Below are 22,481 nucleotides of genomic sequence, written 5' to 3'. Positions count from 1 at the left end.
AGCGGAACAACACCGCGCGCTTTATCTCGGTCTCTAAACGTCTCTAAACTTCCTTTTAGAAAGAGACAAAAAAAGACTGGAGGGAGGGAGGGGGAAATACTATGAAGCGGAAGTGACGTCAGATAGGCCGGAAAGAGCGCGGGGGCGTGAGGGAGGGAAAGAGCGCTCCTGTTCTGCTTCCGAGGTCAGAGGTCGAGCGGCTGACTGAAGAGGCTGGTCACGATGCTGATCAAAGTGAAGGTAAGGGAGGCTCTCGGCGGTTCCCCAGTGGGGAGAAGGGTGGAAGAAGACCCGGGGCGGAGTCACCTCCTCGTGTACCGGGGCATGACGAGATAGTTTTGCGGCTCCCCTCGCCCCTGCCGCGGTGCATTGTGGGACACCTGCAGGCATTCCCCCCCCCCCGGTCCATCCCTGGTTGTGTTGCGGGTGGGGCTCCTCCCTTGGCCAAGTGCAGAAAGAGAGGTTCCTCTCACAGCTTCCTCCTGGAGGCAGAAGGTAAACAGGTAGAGCTCTCTCTCCCCCCCCCCCCGTCTTTTCACTGCGCTTGGGAGCGCTTCACTTCCTAGATTTCCGCCTGCCATGGATCAGGCGGGGGTCCCGACTCCCTCGCATCCTAGTAGGTGCCTAAGCTGTGGAAAGGCTGGTCCGTGTCATTTCAGACTTCGAAACTAAGCAGGGTCGGAATAAATCATAACAGAAGAATAAAAGTGCAACTTTAATGCAATATTAAAAGGTCAAAATAGGGAGAAATCGCAAAGTTTGTACAGTAACTGACTTGTTTGTCTGGGTCAAAGCCTAATCAAAATCCTCGTATTGTAGTGGGGAGCTGATAGTCAGATATATAAGCCTTAGAAGATGCCCAAAATTTGGTAGTCGTTGAAAAGGAACAATTGCCAGAGTACCACAGCTATATATGCTAACTGGTACCACTTGGGATACTAAGCTCATGGTCATGACTGAGAAGCCAACTTACCACTTCATTTTGACAAACGAACCTTTTGGACCTAATTTCTGTGACCAAATTGACCACTAGAGAACAGCAATTGGCTTGGCACACATTGTGGTATATAAATTGTTCACAGGGCTGTATTTTAAATAAATAGCATTTTAATTCATTATCTAAGCCTTTTTTTCTTAGCTGGCCTACAAATGAAAAAAAAAGAAGAAGACTAGATTAAAACAACAATTTAAAAGACAACAGTAAAGTAAGCCCATCAGAAGCTTAGGTTCCATCAGAGACTAGGTTATAAACTACTGAATTATGGGTGTTAGTCCAGAATTTGGTATTCAGCTCCACAGTTTAATGAGCGGCTCAAAGATGGTGCTGAAGAGCTCCACTCAGTGGTGAAACTGGAGGAACTGTTTAGTTGAAACTACTGTACATCATTTTCAGCTGCAAACCCAACATTGAATTTTGGAGCTATTGCCCAAGGTACAATTTTAAAGTATTTTGTCACTTAATACTGCGATCAAATAGAGCTCAGGAGTTCTTCTGGAACAGAGATAGCAAGTGGGTGTTTTTTTGGCATGACTGTTGCTAGCACTGCTTCAAAGGTGGGAAAGGCGCCAGGGGAATTCAATAAACTGGGGTGCCACCACCCAGAAGACTCTAGAGTAGACTTCCCCATACCTCGTGCAATCTAGACATTTTGGACTACAACTCCCACCAGCCCCACCCAGCCAGGTGGTGATGGGACTTGTAGTTCAAAACGTCTGGAGGACACTGGATTGTGGAAGACTGTCCCTAGATCTTATACCTTGCCTACAGTTGTTCATGTTGTAGGGACACTCACAAAAGAGCTTCCTTGGATGTTCTTGCTGCACTGGGGAGAAAGAATAAGCGGGAAGATGTGCTCTGTTCAGATGGAGTTCTAGGCCAGGCATCACCTTTAAGCATCTTCTCCTTTTGCCATCTCCTCCTTGGTGGCAGACTTGCTGCCAAATGGGGAGCTACCTGCTCTGTGTGTGAATCTTGAGGCTTGCTGATCATCAGGCCGCACCCCAGGAATCCCATTTCATGAAAAATGCTAACGCCACAGTCTTCTGTCGACTTGACAGGACTTGCTTCTGGGTTTCAGAGCCGGCAGCTGTGCAAAGGGAAATGGTTTTAACCCCGTCTTTGAAATCCCACCACCACCACCACTGCTTTGACATGCAATGGGAGGCTGCCTGCCTCCCACTTCCTCTGGTGTTCAGATTGGAGATGGGTGGAGAGATTGCTTCTCGTTTCAAATCTGAGTTGTGGATTGCCCCAGGGCAGAACTGGGATGAACCGGGAATGCTGGAGTGAGGGGTTCTGCGATACTGTCTCTGGTCCTTGATGGAAGAAGAAAGCCGCAAGCTCCAGTTCTGAGCGTGGTCAGAGAGAGGAAGGCTATGTTGAATTGTGTCCGGGGAGATGGTGGGAGCTACAATCCTGATGCAGAATGAGAAGGGAGTTTGGGGAGGGCCGTAAGCTCTCAGAAAGCACCCAGCCCCACCTTTCTTTTGGAGCAGCAGGAGGAGAACAATGTCTGTCTTCTAGCCTTGCTGCCTCAAGAGGTGGCTGAATCATTGTGGGGGAGATGGGTGGCTGCTGGTGGCTGAGGCCTCTCTCTTTTGTTGCAGACGCTCACCGGAAAAGAGATTGAGATTGACATAGAACCCACAGACAAGGTACCTCGGGCAGACAAACTTGGCGGGTGGGATGGGGATGATGACAGCGGTGCTCTGCACGTAGCAGGTAATCCCTGCTTGGTTCTTGACATATTATTTGCCCTGGTGTGTGGGGCTGGTTTGTGTCGCTTTGGGTCCTGCCCAGCCCCTCGCACCAAGCCAAACAACATGTCTCTCCCTTCCTCAAGTACAGTTTTGCAGAATTGGCTGAGATAAAAAAGTCCCCCTTCCTGTTGAACTTCCAGTGTTGGTGAAGCAGGCATTTTAAGTGAGTTTTTCCCACTGATCTTGGGTTCCTTTTTGGAATGTATGCTGTATCCCTGTTGTACACCTCTTAGAAACTATGGCGTTAAGTGGTACATAAATTATACAGTGGTACCTCGCAAGACGGAAATACTTCGTTCCGCGGGTCGCTTCATAGAATCATAGAATCGTAGAGTTGGAAGAGACCACATCTAGCGAGATTTTCATCTAGCGATATTTTTGTCTTGTGGAAACAAACGGCAGAGGGCAAAAAAAAACGGCAAAAAAAATTCATCTTGCAAGACGCAGCCATAGAAAGCTTCGTCTTGCGAGGCAACAAAGAATCGCTAGACGCTTTCGTCTAGTGAGTTTTTCGTTGCGCGAGGCATTCATCATGCGAGGTACCACTGTACTATGAAGATGAATGGATTGATCCAGTTGTGGAGGGAAAGGGGCTTTGTTGTTACCCATGTCCTCTTCCTTCTGCCCAGGCTTGGCCTATTACCAGTACGGCCACATGGTGGAGCTATTCCTCCCCTGCCATCTTGCCCTCAGATAGTGGGCAGTTAGACATGTTTGCCAAGGGGGGTCCCTCAATCCTCTTGAAAGGACTGCCAAGACTTTGCTGGGCAAGCGTGACGACTTCTTCATCAGGCAACTGAACCACAATGTCGATCCGCCTCCCAGTCACATTGGTCACATGTGAGAAACAGTGGAGCGATTCATCATATCCTCCTGGGTCACATTCAGCAGCTTTTGGGGTGGAGGCCACAAGGATGGGGAGGCCCAGATGCTCAGATGTTGCCCTTTGTGACAGCGAAACAGATTGAAAGAGGGAAGCAGGCCGTTTTTTTTCCTGGGAAGTGAGTTTTCCCTCCGTCAGCCTTGCCCACTAGTGTTGCTGTGAGGTTGCAGCTAAAAACTGCTCTGGATAGACTGTGACCCTTTTCTGTTCTCCCCTCTGTCTTCTCTCTCTCTCTCCACCCCCTTCCCCCACCCAGGTGGAGAGAATAAAGGAGCGAGTGGAAGAAAAAGAAGGAATCCCTCCACAACAACAGCGCCTCATCTACAGCGGCAAGCAGATGTGAGTCCACCGGGAGTGAGGGCTGCTTCCCAGTGTATTGTGGGGAATGCCTGGCTTTTGTAGTGCTGCTAAGGTAGAAGCATAGGCTGCCCTAGTGCATTGTGGGATCATTGTTTTATAGGACGGTGGCCCACAGGTCTCATCAGGCCAAGCCACAGCACCCGGCCCTACAGGTAAGGGGCAGGTGAAAACCTGGCTTAGCCGTAGTGGGGGTTGCAAGCTTGGAAAACACAGGGCAAAGTGCTGCAGTAGACAGCGCTTTGGGAAAGCATGGCAAGGCCCAGCTGATTTGCCAGCCCCTTTTCAAAATGTTGCAGAGCGCTTTGCAAAGCATTTTACAAGGCTAGCGTGCGACAGAATAGTCACCTGATGCTATTGTGGCATCAGGTGATTGGCAGGTGGTGGCCCCACGAGGGGTGGAGGAGATAATGATCTGGCCCACTGGTGTTTCTGTGCTGCCTTTCCATGAAAAAACACCCCCAAAGGTGGATAGCGACAATAACAGCCGCAGTATTTTATATATTATATGTATATATTTTTTAACAAGCAATATTGCAAGAATGCCATATGAGCATGAGGGGTAAGAGCAGAGGGGGGAAAGCCAGTTAGAAACATAATTAATTCATTTAAAAGGCATATTTAAATAGCAGAATAAGAAAGCCGTTGCTTTAAATGAAAAGGGCTTTCCCTACTAGAAGAGGGTCATCAAGAAGAGTGCTAGATCAGCCACCCTCAGCAGGACGTTCCAAAGTTTGGGGCCAGCCACTTCAGTTGAAATTCCTGCATTGCAGGGGTGAGACTAGATGACCCTTGGGGTCCCTTCCAACTTTACAATTCTACGAAAGCCTTTCTTCAAATTCCTGCCAAACCCATTCCATTTATCAGTGGGAGAGAGACAAGATCATCTCTGGAAGGTCTGAGCATCCCTGGCAACCTCAGAAGGACAGTTGCAACGTGTCTGGGTGTATTATCTGGCCTGCTGCACAATGCATCCGTGAAGACCTTTTCCCAGCCTTTGCCAACCTGGAGCCCTCCAGAAGTTTGGCAAGTCTGATGTAGGGGGACGCTGGGAAAGAAATGTACCTTGTGCAAAAATGTTTGCCTCAGTTAATAACGAAAGAAATAACATTATTATGGGCCAAGCCCATTTGCTTCCTTCAACGATATCTTATTGGTGGGGTATGAGCAGGGTCAGGGCCGTCTCTAGGGTGCCGCTGCACCCGCTGAGAGGTGCGGCAGAGGCCGCCCCAGGCGCACCTCTCAGCTGTTCAGCAGCTTCAGGCCGCTCTCCAGAGGCACACGGGCCTGGGGCCGCCTCCGCCGCGCGCAGGGGCATCGCAACAGGGGGCGGGCAGCGCTCCCTGGCCCAGGGCCGGCCCTACGGCCAGGCTGGGTTGCGCAGGGCTCCGGCCCTGATCCGTCGCACTAGGGCGCCAGGTATGCTTAAGACGGCCCTGAGCAGGGTACAAATATTATTATTGCTACTACTTGGCAAGTGACAGCTGTAATGTGTTGCTCTGTATTACATGCCTGTTGCTGTCCTACGCCAGTCTGTAGAGCCCCAGCCCCTGGGGGCTTATGGGAGTTGTAGTCCAGAACATTTGTAGGACTCCAGCTTGGCCCAGGGCGCTCTAACCACTCCTGCCTTCGTCTCTTCCCAGGAACGACGAGAAAACAGCCGCCGACTACAAGATCCAGGGCGGCTCTGTGCTCCATTTGGTCTTGGCACTACGAGGGGGAGGCCTGCGATGATGGCGCACCCATCCCTCGGCGCGTCCCGCCTCCCCCTCCCCCCTTCCCCCAAAGGACAGATCTACCGTTTGCGTGTGGGACACCGCCGGGCTGCGCATAGCTACCCTCCCTAACCCCTTCTTCCTCCTGGATCCAGGAAGAAAACGGCCGCTGCCGCCCACCACCCCGGAGATCTTCCGCAAGCTGTCATTTGAGGGAGGTGCCATTTAGCAAGGAAACGGGGGGGGGGAGAGTCCATGGCTTGTTGCCTTCCTGGGGGATCCCGCATCCCGTCGGCCCCGATCCTCACGCATTTACACCCCGGCGACTTCTCAAGTGCTGCATATGCTCATTGGCTGTGTTTCTGCCTCCCCTTGTTCAAATGTCCTCCCCGCCCCCCCCCTTCCCGCAGTTGAAATGGCTGAATGTTAAATAAAGGTGTTTCACGTGGTTTCTTGAGTTGTAGGCTCGTGACTGTGTTTGACTCTGCTTACGATGTGCCTTTTTCACTGGGGTATTCAGGATCCTCAAGTCAAAAGTGGCTCAAAAGGTGTTTCCTTTCCTCTGGGATCTATAGTGTGTATGGTTGTATATCACAGGGCAACAAGGGCTAACAGAGCTGCAGTTCCCAGATTTTTTTTGCGGAGGGAACCATGACAGTACTGTGGTGCCTTGACTTACGAATTTAATCCATTCCGAAGGCACCTTTGTAAGTCGAAAAATTCGTAAGTCGAAAAACACCATTGGAAACGTGATTTCCCATAGGAATGCATTGAAAACGGAAAAATTCGTAAGTCGAAAACCGCCACGGTTTTTTCCAGATGCCGAGACATTCGTAAGCGCACGGCCATTACCCCCATTCGTAAGTCGAAAAATTCGGTTGTCCAAGTCGTTCGTAAGTCGAGGTACCACTGTAGTGGGTTTTCTTCGGTTAACCCCTCCTGTTGCAATGTTTAAGGCAGCTTTTATAGGGTCAGAACCACAGCAGGTCAAATAAATGTGGAGTCCACCAGGCTATTAAGTATTAACACAGGCTTACAGACATTCCTTTGCCTTAGCTTTACACAGGCGTAGAAATTAAATTTCAGACGCAAAGCAGGGCTCTGTTATCAGACCTGGATGCCTGACAAGGCAGTAAGAGTTTCTGCTACCTCTCATCTGAGGCAGAGTTTTTCCTGCACAAACATTCCTCGTACAGTCTGAGTAAGCGGGTTCTAGCAAAATCCTTCCGCAGCAGCCTCTTTTTACATCTCTTCACACGTGGGCTGCCTGTCCGTGTATCCATCAGGACGTTCCCCCACTACAAAGCAAAGCAAACAAGATGAATTTTAACAAGGAGAAATGTAAAGTACTACACTTGGGCAAAAAAAATGAAAGGCATGAATACAGGATGGGTGACACCTGGCTTGAGAGCAGTACATGTGAAAAGGATCTAGGAGTCTTGGTAGACCACAAACTTGACATGAGTCAGCAGTGTGATGCAGCAGCTAAAAAAGCCAATGCAATTCTGGGCTGCATCAATAGGAGTATAGCATCTAGATCAAGGGAAGTAATAGTACCACTGTATTCTGCTCTGGTCAGACCTCACCTGGAGTACTGTGTCCAGTTCTGGGCACCACAGTTCAAGAAGGATACTGACAAGCTGGAACGTGTCCAGAAGAGGGCAACCAAAATGGTCAAAGGCCTGGAAACGATGCCTTATGAGGAACGGCTTAGGGAGCTGGGTATGTTTAGCCCGGAGAAGAGAAGGTTAAGGGGTGATATGATAGCCATGTTCAAATATATTAAAGGATGCCATATAGAGGAGGGTGAAAGGTTGTTTTCTGCTGCTCCAGAGAAGCGGACACGGAGCAATGGATTCAAACTACAAGAAAGAAGATTCCACCTAAACATTAGGAAGAACTTCCTGACAGTAAGAGCTGTTCGGCAGTGGAATTTGCTACCAAGGAGTGTGGTGGAGTCTCCTTCTTTGGAGGTCTTTAAGCAGAGGCTTGACGGGCATATGTCAAGAATGCTTTGATGGTGTTTGCTGCTCGGCAGGGGGTTGGACTGGATGGCCCTTGTGGTCTCTTCCAACTCTAAGATTCTATGATTCTATTATTCTACAACATTTATACGAAAGGAGGATGTTGGAAGCAGAGCGAAGTCCACAATCGTCATGAAATTTCTGGGGTTTGTGAGGGTTTTTGCCTTATTTTGGATGAGAGAAAGTGTGTAGCCAACTGACTTGATGTCAACCGAGGGGTAGCCAATGGCATTGCCTCTGGGTGTTGAACTACAACTCCCATCATCCCTGACCATTGGCCGTTCTGCCTGGGCGCATGAGAGTTGGGAGAGTTGGGAGTCCAACATCCAGACAGCACCACGTTGGCGCTCCATGCCACAGGCTGTGCCAAACTGCACCGTTTCCTGAAAACACTTTCCTTGCGTCTTTAAACACAGGAGATGCCCCACATGGAAATAGCCACCGGTCCAGTACAATCCTAAATAGGTCTGCCCCACTCGTCCTCTGACACCTGAGGTTCATAGCTCTGGAAGACTTTTTGAGATGGAGCTATTCTTAACTGTATATCTGGCAAATCTGGATGCCATAGATTGATTTATTTGGATGGATTTTAGGCAAGCTTCCATGTTTTGAAGAAAACCGCTCCAGCAGTTTGTGACATCCTAAAAACAGCTTGAAAGCCAAATATAAAACCTACAGTAAAAAAAAATCTTAAATCACTCCAATATTCTGCTATGCTCCCTTTAATCCCAACAGAAAGATCATTGTCGCTTTATTTAAAGAGGTGCCTGGATTAGAAAAAAAAAGTAAAGTGTGCCCAAAACTTTAAAAAAAATTATTTAAAGAGGTGCCCAAAATAAAACTCTTCAAATAGCACCCAAACGTAAATGTTATATAGCACCCAAATTAAAATTTTGTTTAAAGAGGTGCCCAAATTTTGTTTAAAAATATTTATACAGAGCCCAAATTAACATCACAATATATATATAGCACTGAAAAAATAATTCCTTGAAAGATCAGCCACAATCAGAATTGTATTCAAAGTGTGCGCAAAATTATTACTTAAGAAAAATCTCAAAGTGGTTTGCAGCATATTAGAACATCAATAATAATAATAAAATATTAAAATAAAATGAATAATAAAATAATAATAATAAAATTCTGAATAAAATCAACATGTGTAATTAACAGTCAAAGCAACATAATTAATTTTTTTTTTGTTTAATAAATTATTGTATTTTAATACTGCTGTTGGAAGCTGCCCAGAGTGGCTGGGGAAACCCAGACAGATGGGCAGTGTATAAATATTATTATTATTATTAACAGAAAACTAAAATATTAAAGATTTCAAAATAAAACATTACAAAGGGGGTCAACTACAGAATACATATTTAAAACATAGTTAACAAAAACAAATCTTAAACATTTCAAAAGGAAAAAAGAAACATTGCTAAATGAAGTCGAAAATAAAATACACATTTAAAACAGCATAACTAACAAAAGAATAAAGTATGATCATAAGCATGACAAAATCCACCATCCTCGCCTTTCCCTCGCTGCCATTTCCTGCAACAATCCAGCCCATCCTTTTTATATACTGTACATAAAAGGGGGGGAAGCCCTGCTGTGTTAGCAATCTCCTGCCCCCGCCACAACCCCTCGGGACTGAAGGGGTTAACCCCGGGGCGGCCCTGGAACGCTCTGGCAGCCGCTGTTTGCATCCGGAGCTTCCGCAGCAGCAGCAGCACGTGGCTCCTCGGCGAGCTCAAGTGAAAGAGGCAGCCTGTCATTCATCCGCCGCCGCTGCTGATCTGCTTGTTCCTGGAGGGCCGGATTCTGCAGCTCCCGTTGCTCCTCGCAGGAAGAAAGCGGGGGGCCTGATTCGCAGCTCCACCGGCCCCTGATTGCCTCCTTTTTTAAAAGAGAGAGAGAGAGAGAGAGAGAGAGAGAGAGAGAGAGAGAGAGAGAGAGAGAGAGAGAGAGAGGGGATCAAAGTCTCTCTTTTTCTAGAGTGCAACACCTACTTATCCCGTTTTTGCTTCCTGGAAATAAAAAGGAGATGAGCAAACGGCCGTCGCTGGTTGTGTTTGACTTGGGTAAGTTGCTTTGGGGCTCATCCTGCATTCAAGGCTTGTGCTGCCGTCCTGTATATATACACACACACAAACATCCCTGCGAATAAGGACCCTTGAACTCTGCAGGACCGTCTGGGTTCAGGGGTGCGGGGATCCTAAGTTTGGGATGAAAGAAATTTCCATCGACCAACTCCCCAGAAGTTCCAAGATCCCACCATTCTGCTTTCTGCCTGGAACAGCTTTACCACAGGCAGAGGTCGAACAGGTGTAGTTCTGCCACGTTGTGTTTGTTAAATGCCTTTATTCCTTCCTGTTAAGGTGAGTGTGTTTTTTGGGGGGGGAATCCAGGTGGCCCTCCGAGCTCCTCTGTCTGGCCCCGAGGGCTTTCACCTCGGACCAAACACCCTCCCCACTCTCAGCCTCTACTGAGCATGAGGCTCTTAATCTCAGGTCTTTCCTTCCTTGCACGGGGTTGGACTAGATGACCCTCGGGGGTCCCTCCCAACTCGACAATTCTATACTCTTGCTTCATACGCTCCTGGGGTGTTTCTGCCTGGCTGGAAATGTGTCCTTGAAGTCTGGTAGTTCCCTGGATGGAGGGATAGCCAGGGCGTGTCGGGGTGGGAATGTAGAAACTAGCTTACTCTACAAAGTTAAAATTTGAACTCATTGCCCCACCCAATTCTGCCTTTGCCCGCTTGCACATGTGGCCCCCAGAAGGTTGTCCGGCCCTTGGGCTGAAGACTCCCCCCCCCAATAGATTCTGCCTTCAACAAGCAGAATCTGTAGTAAAAGGAAGAATGGGGATGAGTGAAGCAGGTGAGAAATCTGATGATTTAGGCTTATGTTTTGGGGGTTAGGGGAATTCAAGATCAACTGATCTCTTTCTTACAGATTACACCCTATGGCCCTTCTGGGTCGATACCCATGTGGACCCCCCCTTCCAGAAAAGCAGGTGAGATCTTCAGATGAAGCGGATGGTATATAAATTTAGTAAATAATAATAATATGGAGTATTTATAGGACCGGCGGTTGTTTTTTGAGGGTGTTTTTCTGCAGCATCTCATTGACTCACAGCGCGCACTGATGTGCGTTTTAATCTGTTTTTGGTTCATTTTCATTTCTCCAAAGTCTTACATTATTGTTCATTCTTCTTACTGGTAACTGCATTGTTTTATCTTTTTTTGCAAACCTCTTTGAGGGGTTGGTTTTGTTTTGTTTACAATCAATTTCTTTAAATAAAAAAATTATGAAATAAATAGGGATGGATTTATACTGGACTGTCCACACACATCATGCCGCTTCTCTAAGGTTACGATGTCGTTGCCATCCAGACAGGCAACTCTTGCACTGTAGCGCGACGGAAACGGGGAAAATAAATACATAAACTGGAACGTTGTTTATATTTTAAAACAGGGGTCAGCAAACTTTTTCAGCAGGGGGCCAGTCCACTGTCCCTCAGACCTTGTCGGGGGCCAGACTATATTTTGGAGAGAGAAAAAATGAACGAATTCCTATGCCCCACAAATAGCCCAGAGATGCATTTCAAATAAAAGGACACATTCTACTGATGTAAAAACACGCTGATTCCTGCACCATCCGTGGGCCAGATTTAGAAGGCGATTGGGACGGATCTGCCCCCCCCCGGGTCTTAGTTTGCCTACCCATGTTTTAAAAGATGCAGGATTTCATCAGCAGGTTATGGGGCATGTGCCAGTTGGGGTGTCCAAACCCCAAAACAATGTCGAATGGGAGTTCTGCATCTAACTTCCCAGAAACCACCATGAGCGCAAATTGTCATGAATGCACAAAATTCCGGGGAGCTGTTTATTCCCCCCGATATTTGTTTTACGCTTAGAGCATAGCTGTCAAGTTTTCCCTTTTCTCGCGAGGAAGCCTATTCAGCATAAGGGAATTTCCCTTTAAAAAGGGGGAACTTGACAGCTATGTTAGAGGGCTCTGTGCCCCTAAAAGCCGTGCAGCAGGCAGGTACCCAACAGGTGAAGCTCTCCTTTGTGTCCTGGGGGAAGCTGTATCTGTTGGATTTCTGCCTGCCATGTTAAAAACACATATGCCCACTTTTGTTTGTTTGTTTGTTTGTTTGTTTGTTTGTTTTAATGGCAGCAAACTTCACAACTCTTTTGTCAATGTTCCCCTCAGCGATGGCTCAGTACAAGACCGCAACAGGAGACCCATAAAATTGTACCCCGAGGTTCCGGCTGTGCTGGAGCAGCTGCAAGCTGAAGGGATCCCTATGGCGGCTGCCTCACGGTGAGTTCAGATCCTGCACCCATCCCTGTGGGCCCCAAACCACCTCCGTTTATTCTGGGTTACTTGGTGTTACCATGTCAACCTATCACCGGTAAACGGGGACATCCACGCCATGTTTGCTGCTTGCCGACCACCCTAATCTGAAGTGTTAAAGTTCTGTCGTGTGACTAGTCCCTATGAAGTCCACACGAAATATGTTTGTGGGACAGTTTATTGCCTTGCTTTTCTTTCTTGTCCTTGCTTTCATTACGCCTTTTGTGTTCTCCTTTTGCGCTTTCGTGCTGCAAACCGCCCTGCGGTCTTCGGATCGCGGCGCTACTTTCCTAGAAAAAAGAGGAACTCGCCGTGAATGCCTCCCTTGTTCTCTTTTGGGGTGCCAACCTGAGTTCCGGCTGAGAAAAATCCCTGAACGTACAAATTTAACCCTGTTTGACAATGGGAGGCAATGGAAGAATGCACCTTTGGGGGTGAGGTCTAGATGTTAGACGGTTACAGTGCCTGCTGTTGCTGCAGAAACGATATGGGAGAGACATGTTTTGTTGCAGCCGGGGCAGAGCAAGGCGTCCGGTTGCATCGGGTTATTTCTTCTCTCCGTGCTCCTCCCAGCGGCCATTTCTCCTCAGGTCCCTGCTACGGATGCACGACTTGACTGCCTGCCTCCAGGCACTGCAGTTGTCTGCAAGGGGTATTGTTTAATAAACAATACTAATAAGTGATTTCAAATATGAATCCCTCCACCCCTCCCTCTCTCTTCCTAGGACAGGTGAGATCCAAGGAGCTAATCAGCTGTTGGATCTCTTCGGCCTGAAGCGCTTCATCCGCTACGCAGAGATCTACCCGGGCAGCAAAGTCACCCACTTCCAGAAGTAAGGGAAGACCTACACCCCGTTGGGGGGCATCTGGGGGGTGGCTGTGAAAACAGGAGCCTGGACCAGATGGGCCATTGGCCTGATCCAGGCTCTTTGTATGTCCTGACAGTGATGTCCCCCAAGTTCTGTCCTCCCTGGCCGCGCTGGGGAGGATGGCTGGGATCATACCTGCCAAGTTGCAGACCGGAAGTAGCGCTGCCGCCATTTTGGAACTGAGCGGAGCATGCTCAGAAGTGACTTTTGATGCTGCTCTGCCCAGTTCCAAAATGGCCGTCGCGCCAGAAGTCGCACTGCAGCCATTTTGGAACTGGGCAGAACAGCACCAAAAGTCGCTTCTGAGCATGCTCCGCCCAGCTCCAAAATGGCCGCCGCACCAGAATAAACCGGGGGGGGGGGGGAAACAAAAAAACACACCACGTTTATTCAGCTAAGAACAGCTGGAAAAACGGGGATTTCCTGGAGAATACGGGAGACTTGGCAGCTATGGCTGGGATGTCCAAAGTCCATTTCGGAGGCCCAATCCAGCCTGCCAGTTGGTTTAATCCAGCCCCTGTGGCAGTTTATTTCCCGGGGTAAAATCCTTAAAAAAAAAAAAAAAAACCTCAACAACTTCAACCCTAAAAAAGCTCAACAAGTGCAATCCTTAAAAAAAAAAAAAAAGGTTAACAACTGCGGTTGGCCCTTTGCCTGGCCCTCGCGGCCCTTCACTTCATCAAATCTGGCCCTCTTTGAAAAACGTTTGGATGCCGCTGTGTCCAACGGTCTGGAGGGCACCCTGTTGGCAAGGCTGGTCTATGGGAGCAACGGGACCGAGTTCTCATTCTGCCCCCCCCCACCTGCTCCTCCTCAGGCTGTCTCAACAAACCGGGGTTCCCTTTTCGCAGATGCTCTTCTTTGACGACGAAAGCCGCAACATTTACGACGTCAGCAAATTAGGTAACGGGGAGAAAGGTGCCCGTGTGTGACCCCTCGCCCCTAGGCAGCGGAGGCTGCTGTCTGCCGGTCAGTGGATACAAGCCTGAGTTAAGCGGAGCCCAAGGCTGGAGAGGGTGGAGATGTTCCATCCAGTTTCCCCCCATTTCTCTTCCACGTAGGAGTCACGTGTATCCTCGTCCCCAACGGCATGAGCCTGTCCCTCTTGAAACAGGGCCTAGAAGCCTTCGCTCGCTCCTGATTGCTGCCTGTGGCTAACGGAAACTGGACATCCCATTCTCTCTCGTCATGTGTGGAGTGTGCTGGGGGATTTTGACCCCGTGCAATAAATCCTCTGTGTGTTTCCCTGCCGTGCATCGTTTTACACGCGTGTGAACAGTCTAGACTTACCTTATAGGCACCTTGCCACGCTCCTGTTCACCGACAACTGATCCACACCCCCTAAGATGCAGAGCCAGCTGAAGACTGCAGGCACTGTGAAAGCGGGGTGGGTGGGGGGGTCCAGTTTTATTCATTTGTCTGCTTCGTGAAATTCATGCACTACTTGACTGTAAAAAGGCAATGGCGACAATGTGAAAAGTGCTTTATAAAAAGAATGAAAGAATGAAATCATAGTAAAAAGAATCGGTTAAGAAGAAATACCTAAAGCATTAAAAAAAACAATCCCCATCAACAATAAGATAAAAACCGGATTAAAATGCATGTCAGCATGCAGGGCCGGCTCGTCGTAGACCCCCACCTGCCCACCGCGCTGGGAAACGGGGCGGGAGGGCGCCGGAGAGATCGCGCTGGGCCTGCCCGCCCGCCCACCGCACAGCAGCGCCGCGCCCACCCGCCCACCGCGCCAGGAAACGCTTGGAAATTAAACAAAGGGTCTGCTGGTTTCTCTTTACGGTTTCCAGACTCAAAAGAGAGCAGGGCAATTAAAGGCACAGAAGTCCTGTCCACTATTGAGTCTGGCAACCCTAATAATACATTAAGAAAAAGGTGTGAATGCCCAGGGCCAAGTGGGAAGAGACATGTCAGCCAGACTACAAAGAAGTGTTTTTAACATCTAGGAATTCTAGATGTTTTTGGATGTCAGCCTCAATCAGCTTGGCCAATAAAACAGGGGTGATGGGAGCCAGGAGTCTTAAAACGGTATAGTAAACATGGAAACTCAGTGTTAAAAGGAGGGGAGCCACCCCCCCTCGCCTACTTCTCTCCACCAGAGGCTATACCTGTTGGATTGTTAAATCTCCCGCAGCTTTTTAAAGATCAGGGGCGCTATTATGGGATGGGTGGGGCAGCTTTGGGTGGAGACCTTCAAATTGCAGGAAAAATGATTAAAACCATAAAACCAGGTAGATCATATGGCCCCTGTACGAAATGGATATTCATAATTTAATCTCGAGACTACTGTGCAAATTCTGTTTACAGTACTGATTGGAAACAGGTTTCATTAGGGCGGCGCGGCTCCTTTAAGAGAGGGAGGGGGAAGAGAGGGAGAGACGTCATATGATTCCCTGCCCACGTTTTTGTCCCGTGCCCAGATTTGGTCCAAAAAGATAATTGGACGCTCCCCGCAATATCAACTTCCGGTTTCCATTGGAACCCCATGTGCGGGGCAAGCGTGGTGGAACGATGACGGAACCTATGGTTAAAAACCAATCCCAATTGTCAAAATCCAAACAAGGCGAGAGGTTCTCCTTTCGTTGCTGCTCTTTGAACACCAGCCATGGTGTTGTTGTTTTTAGTAATAGTAATAATAAATCCGATCACAGGGTTGGTCCCAGTCTTCTAGAGTAAGTTATTTGCACTAGATTCCAAATTAAATCAATAAGACTTGGGCCACGATTAATTAGCCTCATTGGGAATTAACTGCAACGCCTGCAATTTGTAAGTGAGTCGACTCTAGGTCGAACCCATTTTTTTTTTTAAAAAAAATGCAATTCCATTCCTATTTCCCCGCACATAAGAGGAGTGTAGCCAGTTCAAATTGGGAACCTGATGTCTCTATAGAGAACTAGGAAGACTGGTATCCCTTTGCCCTGGTCCTTCCCAATTGTCATGTGATTGGTGGGGGGGGGGATGGAGGCGGTGTAAGGCTGGGAGCTGGATGAAGCCGGAAGAGGAAGTCCAGTGAATTACCAACCAGGCGAGATGAGTGGCTTGGGAAAGCTCTTCGGGAAGGGTGAGCCCCTACATTTACATTCCCCACCCTGAAGGAGGGTGGTATCGCCCAATCGCCATGGGGGATCACGGATAGCTGGGAGAAACCAACTGTGTCTGGGGGGGGGGAGGAAGGAGAGAAAAGAATCTGGCTCGGTGGATGGAGAAAAACAAAGGAGGGAAACGTATTAAAGGAAGGGGAACGGTTCATTCCAAGCTTTTTCGGGAGGGGGGAGTGGACTGTACCATATTTCCAAAAAGCGCTCTTTTTTGGGGGGGGGTTACTATCTTCTTCCCCAGTGCTCAGTTTCTTGGTGTAGAGCGGCAGTTTCCCCCCCCCCCCCACCATTTTGAAGCAGGGCAAGAGAGTCATGGAGAGGGGAGGAGAGGTATGGCTGCTGGGAAAAGCCCATAATTCACCTGGGGTACCGCTTGATGGGCTGACCGTCTCCCTTTTGCGCCAACCTTTCCAAGCAATGGCTCCTAGTCCCTGTTGTTGTTGGCTCTTAGATAGGTTGGGTTGATGGTGGAGGATTCATGGGGCAATAATGGGCATTCTGGCTCTCTTCCTTCCCCACCCTTTCTGGACGGGGCTCTTTCCAGGTAAGAAGGCCAAAGCCCCTACCCCGCAGGAGGCCATCCAGAAGCTGCGGGAGACGGAGGAGGTGCTTGTCAAGAAACAAGAATTCCTGGAGCAAAAGATCCAGCAGGAACTTCACTCGGCCAAGAAACATGGGACGAAAAACAAGAGAGGTGAATGGAGCAGTGGAGGGAAATACGGGTAAAGGGGGGTCCAGGGAGGGGGCCGGTTAAGGAAACCAAAACGGAGATTTCCTTCGTCCCTAAAGCAGCAGCTTTGAGAGGGCTTTGCTGTCATAAGGACTAGAAGCTTAGCAGTGGTAAAAGGAAAGGAAACACACCACTCATTGGTTGACAAAAATGTTATGTAGAAAGTAAAATATTACCAAAAAGCAAATGTTACATATAAATAAAATAAAGAGCAGAGAGAATTGCAGCAGATCCTCTAACATCCTGGTCATCATCTGCTAGATTTACTCCCATCTGGACGTCGCTACAGGTCTTCATATACTAAATCGGCCAGGCACAGGAACAGTTTTTCCCCTTGTGCCATTGAATTGTTAAATTTGTAGATGTGTAGCTGAAGGGGAGGTCAATTATGGGTGGGTTTCTTTGCTTATTCATATTGTGAGTGGAACAGTGTGTGTATGTTTACATTGCAATGTAGCCGAAGCAAATTCCAAGTATGTTGGAAAATGTACTTGGCCAATAATAAATTCTTATTCTTATTCTTCTTATTTTCTTTCTGCTTTCATGATGTAATAATTAAATTCAGTTACACACACACACACACACACACACACACACTAAAAAAAGAAACTTAGCAGTGTCAAAACGAAAGCTGGGGGATTTTAGGGAGCTGTGTGCCTGCTTCCAGCACATCCTACATTTCTGAGGAATGGAACCCTGTAGCCTTAGGGGAAGGAATAATAATAATAATAATAATAATAATAATAATAATAATAATAATAATATATTATTTATACCCCGCCCATCTGGCCGGGTTCCCCCAGCCACTCTGGGCGGCTTCCAACAAAATATTAAAATACAGAAATCCACCAAACATTAAAAGCTTCCCTAAACAGGGCTGCCTTGAGATGCCTTCTAAAGGTCTGGTAGTTGTTGTTCTCTTTGACCTCTGGTGGGAGGGCATTCCACAGGGTGGGTGCCATTACCGAGAAGTCCCTCTGCCTGGTTCCCTGTAACTTGGCTTCTCGTAGCGAGGGAACTGCCAGAAGGCCCTCGGTGCTGGACCTCAGTGTCCGGGCAGAACGATGGGGGAGGAGACGTTCCTTCAGGTATACTGGGCCTTTGAGGCCGTTTAGGGCTTTAAAGGTCAGCACCAACACTTTGAATTGTGCTCGGAAACGTACTGGGAGCCAATGTAGGTCTTTCAGGACCGGTGTTAGAAATAGAGTTTTTGTAAGGTTTAATGGGTGGGCTGTGTTAGAGAGCAAATGGAACAGTTGCCTGCTAATAATAATAATAATAATAATATGCTACCCATCTGACTTGGTTGCCCCAGCCACTCTGGGCAGCTGTCAACTAAATATTAACAACAAATAACACATTGCCTCTTTCCCACCCTTCTCGATCCAGCTGCCCTGCAAGCCCTCAAGCGGAAGAAACGCTACGAGCAGCAGCTGGGGCAGATCGACGGGACCCTCTCCACCATTGAGTTCCAGCGCGAGGCTCTGGAGAACGCCACCACCAACACTGAAGTGCTCAAGACCATGTCAGACGCAGCCCGGGCCATGAAGGAAGCCCATCAGCACATGTGGGTCCCGAGGCTGTGGGGCCTTCGTGGCAGGCTCCTGCGCTGCCTGGAGGGAGGGAGACGGGGGGCATGTGTGGAGCCTGGAAAAGGCAAAAGAGAAGGCGGAGGGAGCAGCAAGCCCCGAGTGCGAAGGAGGAGACCCTGTCCGGCCATGTGCATGCCCTCTACTTAAAGCACAAGGCTGACAGTTGTGGCTTCCCGCAAAGAATCCTGGGAGTTGTAGTCCAATAAGGGTGCTGAGAGACTCCATTATTCCTTTCACATGGTTGTTGGGGCTGTTTAACAGCCACTCTCTCTTCCTGGGGGATTCTGGGAATGGCTGCTCTGTGAGGAGGAATAGGGCCCTCCTAGCGACGCTTGGTGGCCTTAACGAACTACAGCTCCCAGAATCCTCTGCCCAGGCCACGCCCCTTTTTGGGTCATCTCTGAGCCCCCCTCCAGTAAGCTTACCTGGCTGGTCCGTGTCTTTGAACTCCAGGATGGAGAGGCTTGTGTGTGTGTCCGGAAATGTGAAATGCCCTGGTGGGAATGCAGCCCTTGGCTAAAGAAAGGTTCCCCTTTCAAAGGCTGGCTCCATCCCTCTTAGTCCTGCCTTTTGCATTTTGTTCCGTGGCGGCTCCTCGCGTTTTCGGACCCGGATCTCGGATTTGCCGCTTCCCTCCTCCGCCTTTGGCCTCCCCTGCTTCCCTCGAGGTGGAGCTTTCCTGCGCTTGAGGTGCACTTTGGTGCGACGGCAAAAGCAGCCCCCCACCCCACCACACCCCAGCTGCCCTTTCTGCTTTCGTCTCACCCTCTACCCCCCCCCCCCGGTCTCTCCAGGGACATTGACAAAGTGGACGACCTGATGGCTGAGATCACAGAACAGCAGGACATCGCCCAGCAGATCTCGGACGCCATCTCAAAGCCCGTCGGCTTTGGGGACGATGTAGATGAGGTAACGTCAAAAGCGGGGGACCCCTCCCTCCTGAAAAGTGGAGGAGGGAGGGAGCTCTGTTTCGGTTCTGTAGATCTGCCTTTGTGGGGGGCTGAGCCCCAGAGGAGTGGGGCGGTCGGCTTTAGGGGGAATTGGCAATGAGTACCTGTTTTTGTTTCAACTCTCCACTCTGCCTTCCTTTGCTGCCCTCAGGATGAGCTGCTAGCTGAGCTGGAGGAGATGGAGCAGGAAGACTTGGACAAGGAGCTTCTGAATGTTGGGGAACCGACCCCCGAACTGCCCACCGTGCCTGCCTCTCGCCTGCCCAGTGTGCCAGGTAAGGGGGGGTGCGGAGGCAGCGAGGTGGGCACAGGCCCCTGGGTCTTGGGATGGCGCCGCCTGCTGTTTCAGCTCCCCTCAAAGCCCTGGCTTTGCCAACCTGGGGGTCTCCAAGTGTGACTGGATTACAGCTCCCATCCTGCCTCTGGCTGGTGCGGGGGGGGGGTAGTGGCCCCAACAAATCTGGAGAAGTGGGTGGATGTAAAGTAGAAGCGTACCAAAATAAGCATTGTTTTCCATCTGAATGTAGGTTCTGCTTCATTTTGAAAAATAAAATTTTATTTTATGGCTTATATTTTGAATTGGATAGGTATGGGGGCACCAAAAGCTCTTAAGTGCTTAGGGCAGGCATCCCCAAACTGCGGCCCTCCAGATGTTTTGGCCTACAACTCCCATGATCCCTGGCTAACAGGGATCTGTTGCTCCAGAGAAGCGGACACGGAGCAATGGATTCAAACTTCAAGAAAGAAGATTCCACCTAAACATTAGGAAGAACTTCCTGACAGTAAGAGCTATTCGGCAGTGGAATTTGCTGCCAAGGAGTGTGGTGGAGTCTCCTTCTTTGGAGGTCTTTAAGCAGAGGCTTGACAGGCATATGTCAAGAATGCTTTGATGGTGTTTCCTGCTTGGCAGGGGGTTGGACTGGATGGCCCTTGTGGTCTCTTCCAACTCTATGATTCTATGACCAGTGGTCAGGGATGATGGGAATTGTAGTCCAAAACATCTGGAGGGCCGAAGTTTGGGGATGCCTGGCTTAGGGTCTCCCAAGGTCCTATTCCAGCCTGGATATTGTGACTTTTTTAAAAAGAGAAGGCCCTTTGTATTTTGCGTGTGTTCTTCTCGTCGTAACCTTACACAAACCGCTTTGTGACGTCCGCCTGAAAGCACTACAGTCGTACCTTGGTTCTCGAACGCCTTGGTACGCATACGTTTTCGCTCCCGAATGCCGCAAGCCTGGAAGTGAGTGTTCCCGTTTGCAAACGTTCTTTGGAAGCCAAACATCCGATGCAGCTTCCGATTGAGTTGCAGGGAGCTCCTGCAGCCAATCGGAAGTCGCACCTCTGTTTTCGAATGGTTCCGGGAGTCGGAACGGATTCCCGGAACGGATTTAAGTCTGGCAACCAAGGTACCACTGTATCTTCTTGGGCGATCACTCGTAGCCAAGTAGGATGGTCTTCCATAGACAGAGCTTTAACATTGAGTCCGTAAGTGAGGCCACTTCTGGATCCACACGTCCTTCCACAGTGGGGATGTAGGTTTCCGGGCAGGAGTTAATCACGGTGAGGATTTGCCAAGCGTGCCTTCCTCTTCCTCTTCGTCCTGAGTTCGAGCATCTTCAAAGCCCATACAAACCCAGTAAATAAACAGGCACCCCGAGGCAAGGAGTTAAGTAAAGGCGGGATCTCCAAGGACCATTTGGAAGAGGGTTGAAGTTTTGGGGTGCCGTTCCTACGTTTTGATTTCACTCTTTCCCTCCCTCCGTCCTTTTGCCAGCCTCCAAAGTGCCCGCCTCTGCGGTGGACGACGACGACGAAGAAATGAAGCAGCTCGCCGCCTGGGTGTCGTGATGCATTGTGGGGAAACAACCCTCCTTCCTTCCCTCCCTCCCTCCCCTTCCTCGGAGGGCTGGGAGACGGGAGAGGACCTTTTCCCCCTTCCTCCTTCAGTTCCAGATTCGGGGAGGGGTGGTGAACACCGACACCCCTACCCCCTCGCCGCCCGGCCCCTGCCTGAAATAACCTTACGTGCCGAATGTAAAGAGTTTTATATAGACAGATTTATATATATGAAATATATACATATATGAACAGATTGTATCGCAGGGGGGAGGGGAAGGGGGTTTCTCTTGGGAACGGGAGACTGGCCCCACACCCCCGCGTTTTACCTACCCCTCTGTAAAACTCGAGGACCAAACTTTGCAAGCGCGTCTTGGTGCAAAACCAAGACCCTCTCCGCGGTTGCAAACACGTGAGGGGGCTTCATGGGGTGTGTGTGTGAACCCCCCTCCCCAGAAATGAGGCAGGGGGGTTTCCACAGAGCTACGTTCTCCCCCTGATCTCGCTGTGAGTGGGATTGGGGCATGTGTCAAATTGTGGGGGGGGGGTTCAGTGTTCCTTCGCTCCTCCTGTTTGCTGGGCGGGGGGTTGGTTGGGGGGGCCTCATGCCTTGGTCGTCCGTCCCCCCGCCTCTTAACATTACCAGTGCTATGGATTTTCTCCCCACCAGCATGTGGATTAAAAATAATAATGATGACGAATGATGCCAACCCAGCAGGGTGGGTGGAATTGTGCCAAGAGGGTGGGGAGGGGGTTGTGATGTGAAGAGGTACGTTCTCTCTTTCTCTGTTCCTATCGACAGCGTGTCTGTTTAAATGTGGCTTGGGGTGGCGTTTACATGTTATTTGCACTCAATCTGTGCTAACCCGCTAACTTTTCGGAAGCTTTCTCTCTCTCGTCTTTGTCTCCATCGTTAGTTTCTTCTTCTTCTTCTTCTTCTTCTTCTTCTTCTTCTTCTTCTTCTTCTTCTTCTTCTTCTTCTTCTTCTTCTTCTTCTTCTTCTTCTTCTTTTTGTAGCTTCTCGTGGCCAAGAATTCGGAGGGGGAAGGGGAGGGATTTCCGCCCCACCCCGACCCCCTTCATGCGCACATGCTGCAGTGGCCTTTACGATGACAACTCTGAAAATAAACGTGGCCGGAAATTTTTCTGCTGTTTCGTTGTTTGAAGAACGGGGCTGGGGAGGGAAGCAGCACTCTTCAAGTCCTCCCCCCTCCCCCGAACTTGGCTCTCTATATCCTCCTGGATTGGAGAGTGTGTCCCTCTGTTCCGCACGTTGCCCAATCAGATGTGCCCAACGAAG

At 49.3% G+C, this 22,481-nt stretch overlaps 3 protein-coding genes across 4 annotated transcripts in view; all 3 read left to right on the top strand.

Annotated features, from left to right (window-relative positions):
* Positions 1 to 99: 99 nt before the first annotated feature.
* Positions 100 to 6,846, top strand: NEDD8 (NEDD8 ubiquitin like modifier). The gene is made up of 4 exons (XM_035136449.2): positions 100 to 240; positions 2,608 to 2,655; positions 3,900 to 3,982; positions 5,644 to 6,846. The coding sequence occupies exons 1-4, from the start codon at positions 223 to 225 to the stop codon at positions 5,732 to 5,734; spliced, it is 240 nt and encodes a 79-aa protein (XP_034992340.1). The 5' UTR covers positions 100 to 222; the 3' UTR covers positions 5,735 to 6,846.
* A 2,635-nt stretch (positions 6,847 to 9,481) lies between these two features.
* MDP1 (magnesium dependent phosphatase 1) lies at positions 9,482 to 14,328 on the top strand. Of its 2 annotated transcripts, XM_035136446.2 has the most exons (6): positions 9,482 to 9,814; positions 10,688 to 10,748; positions 11,954 to 12,064; positions 12,823 to 12,930; positions 13,784 to 13,869; positions 14,028 to 14,328. In XM_035136446.2, the coding sequence occupies exons 1-6, from the start codon at positions 9,778 to 9,780 to the stop codon at positions 14,105 to 14,107; spliced, it is 483 nt and encodes a 160-aa protein (XP_034992337.2). In that variant the 5' UTR covers positions 9,482 to 9,777; the 3' UTR covers positions 14,108 to 14,328. The 2 variants fall into 2 exon arrangements, with proteins under 2 accessions (XP_034992337.2, XP_034992339.2); XM_035136448.2 differs by lacking the exon at positions 13,784 to 13,869.
* A 1,601-nt stretch (positions 14,329 to 15,929) lies between these two features.
* The window catches only part of TM9SF1 (transmembrane 9 superfamily member 1), a 37,735-nt gene continuing 31,183 nt past the window's right edge, over positions 15,930 to 22,481 (top strand). Inside the window, exons 1-6 of the mRNA XM_060281391.1 lie at positions 15,930 to 16,039; positions 16,621 to 16,770; positions 18,196 to 18,373; positions 19,193 to 19,307; positions 19,500 to 19,623; positions 21,120 to 21,184. Of these exons, the coding sequence (XP_060137374.1) occupies positions 16,009 to 16,039; positions 16,621 to 16,770; positions 18,196 to 18,373; positions 19,193 to 19,307; positions 19,500 to 19,623; positions 21,120 to 21,184 (663 nt within the window). The 5' untranslated portion in view covers positions 15,930 to 16,008. The remainder of the gene's footprint in view (positions 16,040 to 16,620; positions 16,771 to 18,195; positions 18,374 to 19,192; positions 19,308 to 19,499; positions 19,624 to 21,119; positions 21,185 to 22,481) is intronic.

The sequence above is a fragment of the Zootoca vivipara genome, chromosome 13, assembly GCF_963506605.1.
Source record: "Zootoca vivipara chromosome 13, rZooViv1.1, whole genome shotgun sequence".
Classification (NCBI taxonomy): domain Eukaryota; kingdom Metazoa; phylum Chordata; class Lepidosauria; order Squamata; family Lacertidae; genus Zootoca; species Zootoca vivipara.
This window is presented reverse-complemented; position numbering and strand designations above follow the sequence as displayed.